The sequence below is a fragment of the Rhinoderma darwinii genome, chromosome 7 (genome assembly GCF_050947455.1).
Source record: "Rhinoderma darwinii isolate aRhiDar2 chromosome 7, aRhiDar2.hap1, whole genome shotgun sequence".
In the NCBI taxonomy this organism is placed as follows: domain Eukaryota; kingdom Metazoa; phylum Chordata; class Amphibia; order Anura; family Rhinodermatidae; genus Rhinoderma; species Rhinoderma darwinii.
In genome coordinates, this window is record NC_134693.1 from 63,232,643 (window position 1) to 63,249,163 (window position 16,521).

General features: G+C 40.0%; 1 protein-coding gene across 1 annotated transcript in view; it reads left to right on the top strand.

Moving 5' to 3' along the window:
• The window catches only part of PLA2G4A (phospholipase A2 group IVA), a 142,528-nt gene that overhangs the window by 64,960 nt on the left and 61,047 nt on the right, over positions 1–16,521 (top strand). The window contains exons 5-8 of the mRNA XM_075832258.1: positions 28–141; positions 1,032–1,069; positions 5,824–5,968; positions 7,987–8,123. Of these exons, the coding sequence (XP_075688373.1) occupies positions 28–141; positions 1,032–1,069; positions 5,824–5,968; positions 7,987–8,123 (434 nt within the window). The remainder of the gene's footprint in view (positions 1–27; positions 142–1,031; positions 1,070–5,823; positions 5,969–7,986; positions 8,124–16,521) is intronic.

The following is a 16,521-nucleotide window of genomic DNA, read 5'->3' on the forward strand; positions in this document are numbered from 1 at the left end:
ATTTTTCCATTCATTTATTTTTCCTAGGTAACCTTAATGGATGCTAATTATGTAATGGATGAAACTTTGGGCACAGCAACATTCAAGATCACATCCTTGAAGCCTGGAGAAAAAAGAGAAGTTCCTTTTACCTTTAATAAGGTGACCATCATGTCCAAATATTATTATGTTGACACATTGACCAGTAGCCCTTTTAAGATGTAGCATTGTCATAAAAAGACATACAATAGTATTCAGGAATAGTTGAATTATATTAAAAGGCTTTTCCGGGACATTTAAAAGACCGGATACAGGCAGTGAATGTGATAAAATAACAAAATAAGTAATGCTCACCTTATAAATCCCCCGCCACTCCATCACTGCCGCTCTGGTGGTCTCTGCTGGCCTGTTTACTTTTACAAGAAGTGATGACGTGCCGTTCCAACCATGTGACTGCTGCAGCCAATCACTGGCCTCAGCGGCGATTCTGGCAAGATTACAGCGTCACTGTGGAGAACAGTGATTGGTTGCAGCAGTCATGTGGATGGAGCGGGATGTAGGCACTTAACATTTTGTTATTTTATCACATCCCCTGCCTGCATCTCGCCTTTTTAATATCCCGGACAACCCCTTTAAAATAAGATGGATAAATGTACAGTGTTTAGTTAATTACATTCTACTTCTCTTCGCCTTGATATGAAAAGACTTTAAAAATACAGCGCAACTTCAGAATTCCTCCGTTTAGCTGTTCTGAATGTAAAAAAAAAAAGAAGCATGCGAATAGAGGACAACACCTATTGCACAGCAGACCTTTAGAGAAGAGACATTTGGGATTAAAGAATTATTACATATGATATAAAATTCTTTGTTTACCGGACTGGTATTATACAGTATTGATGCACATGTACATCGTGTTCCCCCCAATGCATTTCTGAGTTTATATGGTACATTTTTCTTGCATTTTCATGATCATATGTGAATACTAAGATTCTAATATTATTGATATGATAATTTTACATAATTTGCATAACTATCTTTTATTCTTTTATTAGGTTACAGAAGTTTTCCTAGGATTCTCACTAGAAGAATGGTATGTATCATAATAGTGTAATGTTTTTAGAAATTATTTTTATATTTGAATTCAGAGCATTATAACATTCATTTGATGTCTGTATTGTAAGAACATGCCATGTATTATTCGGTTATTTTCTATTGAGCTGCTAGAAAACGTGGCTACTTTTTTCTAAAAACAGTGCCACACTTCTACACAGGTATTGTGTGGTATTGCAGCTCAGCAGGTGCCGGGCTGTCTAATGACATCCGGGCTCCTGCTCTAAGGGCCCGGAGTCTGAGTTACCGTTGATATCGGCCATTTAACCCCTTAAATACTATGGTCAATAGCTAATTGACTGTGGCATCTAGGTGGATGTAGAGGAAGGGGGCTCCCTCTATCACTACATTGGCACCTCCACAACACGAAAACGGGGTGCTAATGGTTTCCATGGCAGCTTGGGACCTAAAAAAGGCTTTAGGTCTGCCAACACTGTATACCTATTAGTTGTCCAGCAAAAACAAAATCTTCATATAAAATGTTATGACTCGGAGAATATAGCGAGACTAAAAAAAAAACGTTTTTAAAAAAGAGGGTTTTTATTTAGCAAAAGTAGTGTAGCTTAACGATCCACAAGATAAAGTGATTATTTATATCACACGGTGAACGGCGTCAATTTCAGATGCAGAAAGAAATTGCAGAAATTGTTGTTTTTTTTCAATGTCTCTTTAAATAAGTTAATAAAAGTTAATAAGTTAGATGTGCCCTAAAATGGAACTAATCTTTCATAAAACAAGCCCTCACACGGCTATGACTACAGAAAAATAAAAAAGATTAGAATACAACAATAAAAAACTGAAATAATTGCTTGGTCATTAAAGAGGTTTTCCATAGAAGTAGTAGAGGAAACAGCATCCTTTTCAATAAATCCTTTTATTGTGTCCAGAGACATCGTATAAGAATAAGCAACGTTTCGACCCGTTACAGTGGCTGGGTTTTTTTTTCAAGCTCAAGTGAAAATTACAAACGTAACATATTTATATGAGTAATAACCAATAGTTACAATTCATCAATTCAACCGTCACATGTTATATAATGATGAACTGTTTTTATCACAAATATAGAAATATATTCAATCTGCTTCATCCAAACTAAAAATATCTCCTAGACGGCACTGGTAACAGCCCAATATCATTCAGTATGGACACACTCTCCCAGAAAAATGCAGTGGAGAATCCGCAATCCAATGAGGGTGTGGATGGTAATTCTTATCCCTGTAGTCCCACAGAGCTCTGTATCATCTCTCGACGTTCAGAGAACTCCTGGTAGGAAAGGGATCTTATGCCTCTAATAGATGGAAAAATGAAGACACATAGTGCAACAGCCTCTGAAAAAAGATTGCTCCACGCCAAGTTTAATCCATACTCCCAGAAGTAACAAGAAATAAAAGCATCAAGGTAAGTAAAAATCTTTACAATTTCTAGGCAGCACGCCAAACACTCTCACTTTGGGCGAGAGTGTTTGGCGTGCCGCCTAGAAAACATGGCTACTTTTTTCTAAAAACAGTGCCACACCTGTCCACCGGTTTTGTGTGGTATTGCAGCTCAGCCAGATTCACGCCAATAAAGCTGAACTGCAATACCAGTTACAGCACATAGACACATGTGGTACGGTTTCTACAAGAAAGTAGCTATGTTTTTCTCATCCTGTAAAACCTATTTAACCCCTTAATGACCGCCAATACAACTTTTGACAGCGGTCATTATGGGTACTTATGCACAGCAACGCCTTTTCACGGTGTCCAGTGCCGGCTAGAGCAGGTGCCGGGCTGTCTAACGTTTCTAATATTTCTAGGCGGCATGCCAAACACACTCACTTCGGGCGAGAGTGTTTGGCGTGCTGCCTAGAAATTTTTAGAGATTTTAACTTACCTTGATGCTTTTATTTCTTGTTACTTCTGGGAGTATGGATTAAACTTGGCGTGGAGCAATCTTTTTTCAGAGGGTGTTGCACTATGTGTCTTAATTTTTCCATCTATTAGAGACATAAGACCCTTTTCCTACCAGAAGTTCTCTGTTAGTCGAGAGATGATATAGAGCTCTGTGGGACTACATAGATAAGAATTACCATCCACACCCTCATTGGATTGCGGATTGTCCACTGCATTTTTCTGGGAGAGAGCCCATACTGAATGATATTGGACTGTTACCTTACCAGTGCCGTCTGAGCGGTAAACTTAACTGTACTTTATATATGTCATTTAGGGTATTTGTTGGATCATAACCAATTTAGTTTTACCTGCTCCGGTTTGAAAGATATATTGTGGGTATTTGAGCCAGGAGAAACTACCATTATATTTGTAAAAATATCTCCTATAGCGGGGTACTCAACTATTTTCAGTGAAGGTCCATTTACCTGGGTCTACCATCAGGTGAAGCTCTAATCTAAGCACCGACAGTAAGGCTATATTCATACGTATCGGATTTGCCATAGGCAATTCCGACTCATGGATCTGCAGCAGAAATCTGAGGCTTATCTGTCCCCATGTAGATAGTGCCATACAATGTCCCTTATAGAGAGTGCCACACCGTTCCCTCTTGTAGATAGTGCCACCCCCATAGTTGCCATGCAGTGCCCCCTGTAGACCATCCCTCACAATGCCCCTTTTACATAGTGCCAATGTCCCTTGTAGATAGTGCCCTACAGTTCCCTCTTGTAGATAGTGCCACCCCCATAGTGCCACTAAGACCCTGTAGATAGTGCACAATGTCCCCTGTAGATAGTGCCACACCCTCCTGTAGATAGAGCCACACACCCCGTTGTAGATCGTGCCACACAGTGCTGCATGTAGCCTGGTGAATGGTGGAGCAGGGATGTCCAGTTCTAGCGACGCCACTGGTCCGGACAACTGGCGTCCGCTGTCTGGTTTCGGACCGCGGTCTGCCTGTTGAGGACCCCTTTCCTCTAGCCTCATATGTATAATCCAATCATTTAAATTATCAACATAACAATGGAACCTATCTTAAAAAGGATGTACTCACAATCAATGTGCTCAATGTGCTCTGTTTATAAATAGACCAACTACGCGTGCTCGGCATAAAACGAGTCTATTGGTTGGTTGCTAGCAATGCCCCGGTACTTGTGTGTAGTGTCAACAATGCTGCATTCAGCATTCACAGCGCGTGCACGGACAAAACCTTGTTTATAGGCGATAGATAGATAGATAGATAGATAGATAGATAGATAGATAGATAGATAGATAGATAGATAGATAGATAGATAGATAGATATGGGCATTAAGTACCCACTTTTTCACCCTTTATATTGGAGTTGCTGCTAATTCTTTGGATTTCTGTGTATCTGGGACTTGGTCTGTCCCTTTGAGCTTGCACCCACACGCTGCTGGTGCTGCTGGACTTTGTATATAGTCTTCGTCTTCATCTTCTTCACCTAAACAAGTTGTCTCCATCTCTAGACATCAGGCCCAATGTCTTGGAGTTATACTGGACTCTGACCTGTCCTTTCTTCCCAACATTTGATCTATTGCCAAATCCTGTCACCTTCCCCTAATAAAAATCTATGGTATCCATCCCAACCTCACCAATGACACCGCTGAAACTCTAATCCAGGGCCAGGGCTCTTTACAGTGTTTACCCATTTCTTGCAGAATTAAATTTAAAAATGTTTTCCAAGTCTACAAAGCTCTGCACAGTTCTGCACCCTCATACACCTCCGCTCTCCTCTCTGTTTACCAATCTACTCCTGCTCTTTGTTCAGCCAATGACCTATGACTCTCACCGTATGCAGGACTTCTCCCATGCTGCACCCGTTCTGTGGTACTCTCTCCCCCGAATGATTAGACTTGCTCCTAGCATTTTTAAGTTTTAAGCGTGCCTTAAAAACTAATTTCTTTAAACAGACTTATACCACATAGCCGTAGCTCATGGCCCATACAAAACTTGACCCGGTCACAAATATCTATTAACTCAACTAGCTACCCCTTTTGCATCGCTCTTCACTTTATATACATGTTTGCTCAGTTACTGGCTGAATGAAGGGTTAATGCAGATTTATTTATATTCCCTTGGCCAACACAAGAGGCTGGTCCCCAGGATAACATTAGCACCTTGTTCCTATTTTGTCACTCCTGCCATATTTAGATTGTTCGCTTTTATGGGCAGGGATCTCTTTCCTTTTGTCTCATTGTGTGTTCATATGTTTTGATTATTTGTCATTTTACTTGTTAGTTACTTCCCAACTGTATAGAGCTGCGGAATATGTTGACACTCTATAAATAAAGATTATTATTATTAGTACTGAGGAACCGGCCAAATTGTAAAAAAACTTTCATCTTGTAGAACACACAGGATGAACACAAGGCCCCATGTACACGACCGTAGAATTCATCTGTAATTACAGACCCATTCACGTTTATTGCCCATGGACACCTTCCCGTATATTTACGGGAAGGTGTCCGTGCCATAGAAAGGCTCCGCAGGAGATAGGACATGTCCTATTTTTTGTTTTTTACGGACTGCGCTCCCACACTTTTTATGGGAGCACAGCCCGCAATTGCAGGTAGCTGCCTGCGGCCGTCGACAGCTGGATGTGCCCGGGCCCGGTCGTGTGCAGATGTGTGTGTATTGTGCTTCCAATTACTTTTTTCCAATACTCTACCCTTTGCCTGTGTATATGCATGTCACTAGTATATTTATTGGCTCATATTTCCTATGTTTCACTCAGAGATTATTTAAATAACAAAATAATAAGTTCTTTCTTTTTTTTGTATGCAGTTCGTCCTCTGATTTGAGATTCAGCATGGCTTTATGTGATCAAGAAAAAGTTTTCCGTCAGAACCGAAAACATACGGTTATCAATGGAATAAAGAAACTATTAGGACCGGAACAGAGCAAAGATTTGTACTCCACTTCTAAAGATGTAGGTTGTCATTCACAATAGTCCAGAACTTCTGCTATGGTTAGTGGACAGTAGGGCTATGTTTTTTGGTTTTTTTTCACCATGGCAGCGAAGTCTTACCTGTGTGTGAATGGGAATTACGTGTGTGCCATATTGTCAATAGCAGCTATGTGGAGCAACTGTACAGTGCGTGTCCTGGTGGAAGAGACCGTAGACAAGGCAGAAAAGTTTTTTTTTACATTTCTGCCTTCTCGATCTGTGTTACACAGCACTCAATGAGCTCTGCATATACAATAGAGGTTGTGGCAGTGTCTGAAGAACTGTCATAAGACAGAGCTGCTTGGTCCAACTAGCCCCAACACAGCCCCGATTGTGATTGCTGGTTCCCCTTGTAACTGGTGCTGCTTTGGCAGCTTTAGTTACAGGGCAAAAATTTAGTATATAAGAAAAAATGTCCCTCAAAGTTCATTGGTGGACAGGTTGTAATACGATAATTAAAAAAATTGTGGCAATAAAACAAATAATAACAAAATAATAAGAAAATAAAAAAAAATAATAAACTATAAAAATATCCTAAATATCCCCTAGCCAACTGTGTCTGAGGCTGTAGCCCTGACACAGTGCCCCTAATTAAAGGGGTTGATCACTTTCTAATGAAATTTCTAAAGCGCCCTAAGTTGCTGTGTTCTGACACAGGCAACTGTAAATACCCCATCACTTACCCCTACGCTACATTTCTGGACCTCCTGCTCTTACTAGAAGGCTTAGTAAACAGTGGATCGTCTCCACACTGCTTGCTTTTCTGTGTCATTCTGAACCATGGCTAAATACATTCAGCGCAGATGCGGGCCGCAGAATCTTCTGTGTTAGCCCTGAAGAGCAGGCAGCCGGGAAGGTGGTCACGCGGCCAAGTCACCTGACTGCCGCTATATTGAATGTATGCTATGGTATCTATGGATCTGATAATCGCACTGTGCGCTGTTTACCAAGCAGTCCCAGGGGCAGCAGGGGGCCCTGAAATGAATCACAGGGCTGGATGACGGGGGTATTTATAGTTGCCTGTGTGACAGCAACGTAGGGCGTTTTGGAATGGTCATTAGAATGTGGCCAACCCCTTTAAGCAATGTTATACGCAAAGCATAATAAAATCAGATATAGCCATTTAACCAGTACAAGCAGTACATCACAAATAAGCATCCTGTCATTAAGCCCACAAATATGTGCAGTAATAAGGGGTTAAGCTCCTCACCTCCGATACACTTCTTTTGATTAATCTGGTTGTTCTTGGGTTATTTCCACTTCAATTTATTAGATCTGCAGTTACTTCAACTTTTTCTATACATTTACACTGTGAGGTGAACGTACATCTCTTTGCAATCTTACAGTATTCTTTACATAAACACTATCTCCCTCTAGACCAATAGAATGATAAACTCAACATTTGGGTAAGTGGTTTCCACAATAAGAAAATTTACTTTTTGTGTATTTTTTTTGTCACTTATTAGTATTTATTTCAATCCTTAGATGTATCTGTGATGTGAATTAGAACGTTGGGAGCAGTGCCAATGTGCCCATAGACTTTCATTATCCAAACGTATGTGAAAATAGTGTTTTTTTGGCATGTGTTTGGCCGGTATGCATCCATATACCTTTTTAGTAATTGTATTGAAAAGTTGAGTTGACAACACTTTTCAGCACTTTACCGCACAGTGTATGTGTTGTTGTTTACAATGGGCGTCAGTGGCAGTCATATAGGTATAGACTTGTGTACGTCTGTGGCATACATTTGGCAGAACTCTTCCTTCGTGTATGCTGTAAGTAGTGTTTGAACGCAGGGTGAACAGAGGCTTAGTGCAGCTACTATACTAAGACGCTAAGGTGGCTACAAAGGGAGAATCATTTCACATTTCTCAAATATAAATGTGTGAGACCACTGGCTAATATTAGTAATCCAACCTTCGTGTACAGATATCCCTTAGTATGAGTCTTTCACTGCCAGATTAGATCAATCTGCTGTTTTTTTCTCCTTCTTTTACTAGGTCCCAGTAATTGCAGTTCTTGGCTCCGGAGGGGGATTCCGTGCCATGGTTGGCTTCTCTGGGGTCATGAAGGCCTTGTTTGAATCAGGAGTTCTGGACTGTATTACATATATTGCTGGTTTATCTGGATCTACATGGTAATTGCTGATTTTTAGAATTTAGATATTTAAAATACTTAAGCATATATTGTTTTTCTATATTTAAGGGACACAAAGACTGTTCCGTTACTGCAATGGCATCTGCTTAAAATAGTGACATGGGTTTATGTTGTATAGTTCCTAACTACTGCATGTATTGTACGTACTTTATAGGCTAGGATGTTTTTTAGTATCATGTATTGATGAACTATAAGTAAAATGCTCTAAAATATTTTAAAAGTGGCACATGAAATTTGGCTTTCATGGCTCATCATTAGTTTGATTCACTTTAACTGCTTGACAAATTGAACTGAAAAATGCAAAATTAAGTTTTCTTTGAAAACGTAAAAACAGAATATAGTGACAATACCACCAACCAGTCATAGTACACAAACAAATCCACGTACGGTACTCAAAACTCATCCACATATATAGAAAAAATACACTAAACAATTGATCAGTAAACAATAAGCACTCAAACTAAAATTTTCCTCATTATTCCAGTCTATTACAAAAATCTCTGATTAAAAGTTGTGCATTAACTTCTTCTTTATAAACATACACGTCCTATATGCATCCTACTGGCCAGTATTACAACTCACAGCAAGATATAAGTATCCGTGTAATTGCACAGTCCACAAGGACAATAAGGCACCATATATGAAGAATACAGGTTCGTGAATCACAGTCCGTGATCTAGATAAGCATTCGGTAAATATTCAATAGAAATACTTTTCCAATTCGGCAAGTTCTCCAATATTTCATGGCAGATAATCTAATGGTAGCTTTATAATAAACATATGTCTCACAGGACAAATAGATTGTTGGCTAGGTTATCCCTGAGTAAGGTATTACAGATCCAAAGTAATAAGTAGTAACGTAAATAGAAACTCCAGAAAGAGAACAAGGAGTCATGCACTATTATTAGTATGAAAATAGAAAAATCTCAATTTTATTAAATCACAAAAAATGGGTAATATAAAATATATAGGAGATCCAAACAATATTAACTGTATCAGGGCCATACAGAGAAAAAGGACATCAATAGCACATCAATATATGTCATATGCCACATTACATCGCAGTTAACAGGGAATATGATGTCAATTACATTGTCCAAAGGGTATAGGGTACCTAATTTGGGACAAGTTTTACAGGTCAATGAAAAAGTGCATAATGCAAATAAGTAGGTCTACAAAAGAAAATGTCATTAGTTAACAGTGCAACAAGAATCTTTGTGTATCCACAGAGGAAAGCTTCCTGGGCACACAGACTACACTATACCAGTGGGTAAGACACGTGGATTTTGATACCTAGTGGGACTGTTCTTTTCTGAATGGGTATTGGGAGTATTTGCTACTTGGCACTTTAGACTACAAACTTTTGTTGGTCTGTTACATCATACTGCTTTATAATCTGTTTCTAGCCATTTATGCATACCAAGCAATACTCCCTGCCTGCTTTCCTCTGTGGATATGCAAAGATTCTTGATGCACTGTTTATCAATGCCATTCACTTTTGTAGACCCACTTGTTTGCATTATGCACTTTTTCATTGACCTGTAAAACTTGGCCCATATAAGGTACCCTATACCCTTTGGACTATGTAATTTACATCATATTCCCTGTTAACTGCAATGTAATCTTGTATATGACATACAGTTAGGTCCAGAATTATTTCGACACGGACACAAGTTTTGGTATTTTATGTTTACCAAAACATATTGAATATACAGTTATATAATCAATATGGGATTAAAGTGCAGACTCTCAGCTTTAATTTGAGGGTATTCACATCATAATTTGAGGAAGGGTTTAGTAATTACAGATCTTTAATATGTAGCTGCCTCTTTTTCAAGGGACCAAATGTAATTGGACAATTATCTCCAAAGCTATTTAATGGGCTGCATGGGTTATTCCCTTGTTAATCCATCATCAATTAAGCAGGTAAAAGGTCTGGAGTTGATTCCAGGTGTGGCATTTTAATTTGGAAGCTGTTGCTGTGAACCCACAACATGAGGTCAAAGGAGCTCTCAATGCAGGTGACACAGACCATTGTTAGGCTGAAAAAAATGAAGAAATCCATCAGAGAGATAGCACAAATGTTAGGAGTGGCCAAATCAACAGTTTTGTACATTCTTGAAAAAAAGAGCGCACTGGTGATCTCGTGAACTCCAAAAGACCTGGACGTCTACGGAACACAGCAGTGGTGGATGATCACAGAATCCTTTCCATGGTTAAGAAAAACCCGTTCACAACATCTACCCAAGTGAAGAAGACTCTCCTGGAAGTAGGTGTATCGATATCTAAGTATACCATAAAGAGAAGACTTCATGAGAGCAAATACAGAGGGTTCACCACAAGGTGCAAACCATTAATCAGCCTCAAAAATATAAAGGCCAGATTAGACTTTGCCAAACAACATGTAAAGAAGCCAGCCCAGTTCTGGAACAGCATTCTTTGGACAGATGAAACAAAGATCAACCTGTACCAGAATGATGGGAGGAAGAACGTATGGAGAAGGCTTGGAACGGCTCATGATCCAAAGCCCACCACATCCTCTGTAAAACATGGTGGAGGCAGTGTGATGGCATGGGCATGCATGGCTGCCAAAGACACTGGGTCACTAGTGTTTATTGATGATGTGACTGAAGACAGAAGCAGCCGGATGAATTCTGAAGTGTTCAGGGATATACTTTCTGCTAAGATTCAACCAAATGCAGCAAGGTTCATTGGATGTCGCTTCACAGTACAGATGGACAATGACCCAAAACATACTGCGAAAGCAACCCTGGAGTTTTTTAAGGCAAAGCAGTAGAATATTCTGCAATGACCAAGTCAATCACCAGATCCCAACCCGATCGAGCTGAATTTACTTGCTTAAAGAGGCTCTGTCACCACATTATAAGTGGCCTATCTCCTACATAATGTGATTGGTGCTGTAATGTAGATTACAGCAGTATTTTCTATTAGAAAAACAATCATTTTTGACTTATTTTAGATTTATGCTAATGACTTTCTTAATAGACAACAGGGCGTTTTTTAGCTTTTGACCAAGTGGGCGTTGTGGAGAGAAGTGTATGACGCTGACCAATCAGCGTCATACACTTCTCTCCATTCATTTACTCTGCCTATAGTGATCCTGCGTTGTTCACTATGTGCAGTCACATACTCACACATTAACGTTACTGAAGTGCCTTGAGAGTTAATGGACAGCCAGCCAGGACGCGATGTCTATTCACAATCCCGACACTTCGGTAACGTTTGAGTGGGACTTACAGCACAGCAAGCGTGATCTCGCTGTAAATGACAGCTTACAGCGCAATCTCGCGAGATCACGCTTGCTGTCATTAACTCCCACACAAACGTTACTGAAGTGTCGGGATTGTGAATAGACATCGCGTCCTGGCTGGAGGTGATGAACTATTCACTGTCAGGACACTTCAGTAACGTTAAAGTGTCAGTATGTGACTGCACATAGTGGAAAACGCAGGATCACTATGTTCAGAGTAAATGAATGGAGAGAAGTGTGTGATGCTGATTGATCACTGATTGGTCAGCGTCATACACTTCTCTCCACAACGCCCACTTGGCCAAAAAGTAAAACACGCCCAGTTGTCTATTAAGAAAGTCATTAGCATAAATATAATATAGGTCATAACTCCGTCAAAATTGATCGTTTTTCTAAATAAAATCACTGCTGTAATCTACATTACAATTGTGATCACATTATGTAGAAGATAGGGCACTTATAATGTGGTGACAGAGCCTCTTTAAAATAAAACTTAAGGCAGAAAGACCCACAAACAAGCAACAACTGAAGACCGCTACAGTAAAGGCCGGGCAAAGCATCACAAAGGAGGAAACCCAGCGTTTGGTGATGTCCATGGGTTCCAGACTTCAGGCAGTCATTGCCTGCAAAGGATTCTCTACAAAGTATTAAAAAAAACATTTTATTTATGGTAATGTTAATTTGTCCAATTACTTTTGAGCCCCTGAAATGAGGAGGCTATGTAGAAAAATGCTTGCAATTCCTAAACGTTTCACAGGATATTTTTGTTCAACCCCTTGAATTAAACCTGAAAGTCTTCACTTCACTTCAATTGCATCTCCGTTGTTTCATTTTAAATCCAATGTGGTAGCATGCAGAGCCCAAATCATGAGGATTGTGTCACTGTCCAAATAATTCTGGACCTAACTGTATACTGATGTGATATTGATGTCTTTTTTCTCTGTATAGCCCTTATGCAGTTGGGCCTCATGCACACGACCGTAGCCATGTGCATGGCCGTGATTTTCGGGTCGGCCGGCCACGGAGTGTCAGCCTCGAGCCGCCCGTAAATTGCGGGCCATGCACATGGCCGCGGCCATTATTTTCAATGAGCCCGGACCGCAGAACATGGCCGTAATAAGGCATGCCCATTCTTTCTGCGGTCCGGGCTCCTGGGCCATGCACGGACCGTGGAAACCACAGTCGTGTGCATGGCCCCATAGGTATAGATGGGTACACAAAATTCTCCCGTGGATTTTCGGGGTAATTGCGGCCGCAAAAGCACGTTCGTGTTCATGGCACCTAAATCTTTATCCCTTTTTGCCCCCAATTAACAACAGTCTCTGCAGTCTGCAAAGAGTGACTTTGGGGTCAAAAGTCGCCCACTGGTTGTTCCTGCACTGTTACTTATTTAATGACCTTCTTCTTTACACAGCGTGGTGGACAGCAGCGCGTGTATATTGAGTCCTCCTCTGTGTTCTTCACCTTTGCGCCTCAGAGGAAACAGAGAGTAGGAAACTAGGGAGGAGGATTCAAGATACACGTGCTTCCGCATGCCGCGCTGTGTTAGGAAGGAGCATTGCGCCTTGGTGTTGCAAGGTGCTTTAACCCCTTAGTGACCACCAATACTCTTTTTCACGGCGGTCTAGTCTAAGTCCTGCACGGGTATCCTGTACTGGCTGGAGTGGGTGCTTGGCTGTCTTATGATATACGAACGCCTGCTCTAATGGTCGCAATTGAAATGTCCTTCGATCTCGACTATTTAACCCCTTAGATGCTACAGTTAATAGCGGCCGTGGCATCTAAGTGGTTTACCGAGAGAGGGGACTCCCTCTGTTACCCATCGGCAGCCCACAAATATAATGGTGGGCCGCTAATGGGTTCCCTTGGCAGCCAGGATTCTAACAAAGGCCCACAGGCTTGCCCCAGCTATATGTCTATTGGGCCATGACAGAGGCATAGCCTAATAGATTGCATGTCAGTATTATTGCCTATAAAACTATGGTATACTAAGTATACAAAAGTATTATATAAGCGATCAAAAGATCGCATAGTTAAGTCCCCTAGTAAGACTGAAAAAAAATATTTGTCAAATAAAAATGATTAAAAAAGTAGTATTTTGTAAAAGTGTAAAAAAAAAAAAATATGGTATCGCTGCGATTGTAATGACCAAAACAATAGTGTTAACATGTTATTTAGCCCCTTACTGAAACGTGTGTGTATATATACGGCACACGTCAGCTCGGGGAGTAAGTCCGTTAGCCCGCTCCATAGAACGAGCCTGTCGGCTGTGTGTTACAGCCAACACCTTAGGGTAACGAGCGAGATCTCGCTCAAGCACAATCCCGCTCATTTATCCTATTAAATGCCCCGGTAAATTGCGACCGTGGCATTTAAATGACTAGAAACGGGGGCGGCCCCCTGTAACGTTCCAACAGCCCCCCAAGATGCGATTGTGGGGTGCCGTTGGTTGGCATGGCAACCTGGGGGACTGATGAAGACCCCCAGGTCTGCCATCTTTGCAGGGCTTCATAGGAGACTGTCAGTATGGCGATATACTGTAATGCATTATATACTGCAAAACTAATGTAAGCGATCCAACGTTCGCTGGTTAAAGTTCCCTAGGGTGACAAGTAAAAAACAGTAAAATAAAGGGGGTTTTTTAATTTAAAAAAAATTAAGAGTTTAAAAAAAAAACATTTCCCCATTATCCCTGAAGCACAATTTAAAAAATATAAAAATTAACAACTGGTATCGCCGCACCAGTAAAAGTCTGAACTTTTACAATATATCATTATTTAGTCCACAGTGTGAACGCCATAATAAATTTAAAACAACGGAATCACTGTTTTTTGTTCATTTCATCTCCCACAAAAAAATTGAATAAAAAGTGATCAAAAAGTAATATTTACCCCAAAATAGTGCTAATAGAAACTACAGCTGGCAGGCAAAAAATAAGCCCTCATACTGCTCAATCAACGGAAAAATAAAAAAGTTACGGCTCTCAGAATATGGCCACAAAACTCTAATTTTATTTTTAAGAATCATTTTTTTTCCCTGTAAAAGTAGTAAAAAAAATAAATATATATATAAATTTGGTATCACCAAAATTGTATTGACCTAAAGAATAAAGTTAACATGCTGTTTTTACTGCCGTAAAAACCACTAAAAGATTGAGGAATCTCAGTTTTTTGCGTATTCCACCCCACAAATATTGTTTTTTCCAGTATCACACTACATTATATGATACAGTAAATGGTGTCGTGAAAATCTACAACTCGTCCCTCAAAAAACAAGCTCTCATATGGCAATATTGATGAAAAAATAAAAAAAAAGTTATGGCTTTTAAAAGGTGGAGAGGAAAAGCCAAAAGTGAATATCTGAAAAATGGCTGTGGCGGGAAAGGGTTAAACAGCAAGGGGAACGCCATAAAACAACCCTGCAAAAAAACAACTGTGGAATTGCTATTATTTTTCCATGGCCCCCTAAAAAAATATGTAATCAATAATTCCCATGTACCCTAAAATGTTATCACATCTCGCTTCAGAAAAAAAAAAACCCTCATATGGCTACATCGCGGGAAAAATAAACAAGCTGTGGCTCTTGGAATGCGGCAATGCAAAAACAAAATATTTTAGTTTGAGAGTATTTTTATTGTACAAAAGTTGTAAAACAAAAAACACCTATACATATATGGTGTCACCATAATCCTACCAACCCATAGAATAAGGGTAACATGTTATTTTCGCCACATGGTGAAGGGCATAAATTTAAAATGCATAGAACAATAACGGAATGAATGTTATTAAAAAGTTAATTAAAGTTAATAAAAAAATAATATCTACCCTAAAATGGTGCCGTTGAAAAATACAACTCATCCCGAAAAAAACAAGCCGTCAAACGGCTATGTCGGCAGAAAAATAGAAATGTTATAGCTCTTTGAATTAGATGATGGAAAAACGAAAAATAATTGCTGTCATTAAAGGGGTTTTTCCATGAAGGACATTTATGACATATCCACAGGATAGCTAAACTGGTAGAAGATGGAGTCATAAGAGCCTATGACCGTTCTTGTTGATAATTAACATTGGCAGTTTTATTGCCAGGTGCATGGACATAAAGATTTTTACCTGATTTACCTCTGGAGCAGGCAACATACAATTGTCCATGTGAGAAACATGCAGAGTTCAGATTTATGCCATCCACCTGCAATGATTGGCCTTGGGCCTCATTTATCGTCATTGCAAATGATCGCTAAACTGGAAACTGTAATAGTTTAAAAGGTGTTGTTTCATCTGAGTTAATCAGTGGGATTTGTGGAAAAGAGCACAACTGGAGCAGAAGTTCTATCAGCTTAATTTCTAGCCTGGGTTTGGGCAGGAGTCTCTGCGCTTCTGAGAGCCACCTGTCTCATCTGAGAAAGCTGGGCCCGAGTTTGCTGAGGAGTTTCAGTAGCTCGAGCAGTGGTATGATGCATTTGATTAGCTTGCAGTCGGGCAAGAGTTTGCTGAGGAGTCTCTGCAGCTCGTGATGCAGCTTTCCTCCTGGCCATTGCAGACTTCCTGCCAATTGAGGGAGTTCTCTTTGGCTGCAAATTTAAGGTAACGGTTAGTTGACTTCAAGTTTGCTAAGTTTATATCCTGAAGGAGTAGTGGGTGGCTTAGAAGCCAAGCGCAATACACTTTAGAAACTTGAAATCAAAATCTCACGGCCAGAGTGACTTTAAACCTTCACTGGACTTGGTTTTATTTTTCCAGACTTATTAGTGAGTCCAAAGGATCCCACTGAATTCAGGAAAATCGACTGTCAGTTGCCACCAGCCTCCAAGATTTAGGACTCAAAACGTTAATATGTGCCCAAAAAGCCTAAGATGCAATGGGGGTTGATTTATCTAAACTGGTGTAAAAGAAAAATGAGACAGTTGCCCATAGCAACCAATCAGATTCCAGCTCTCATCTATCTAAGGCCCAATTGAAACGGAAAGTAGTAATCTGATTGGTTGCTATTGGCAACCACTCCACTGTACCTTCCCATCTAGGATAATCTAGTAAAGTGTACTACCTGCTACTGCCATATAAAAACATGTATACGATAAAAGCAAATGTCTGTATTCTCTTTTATAGTATTG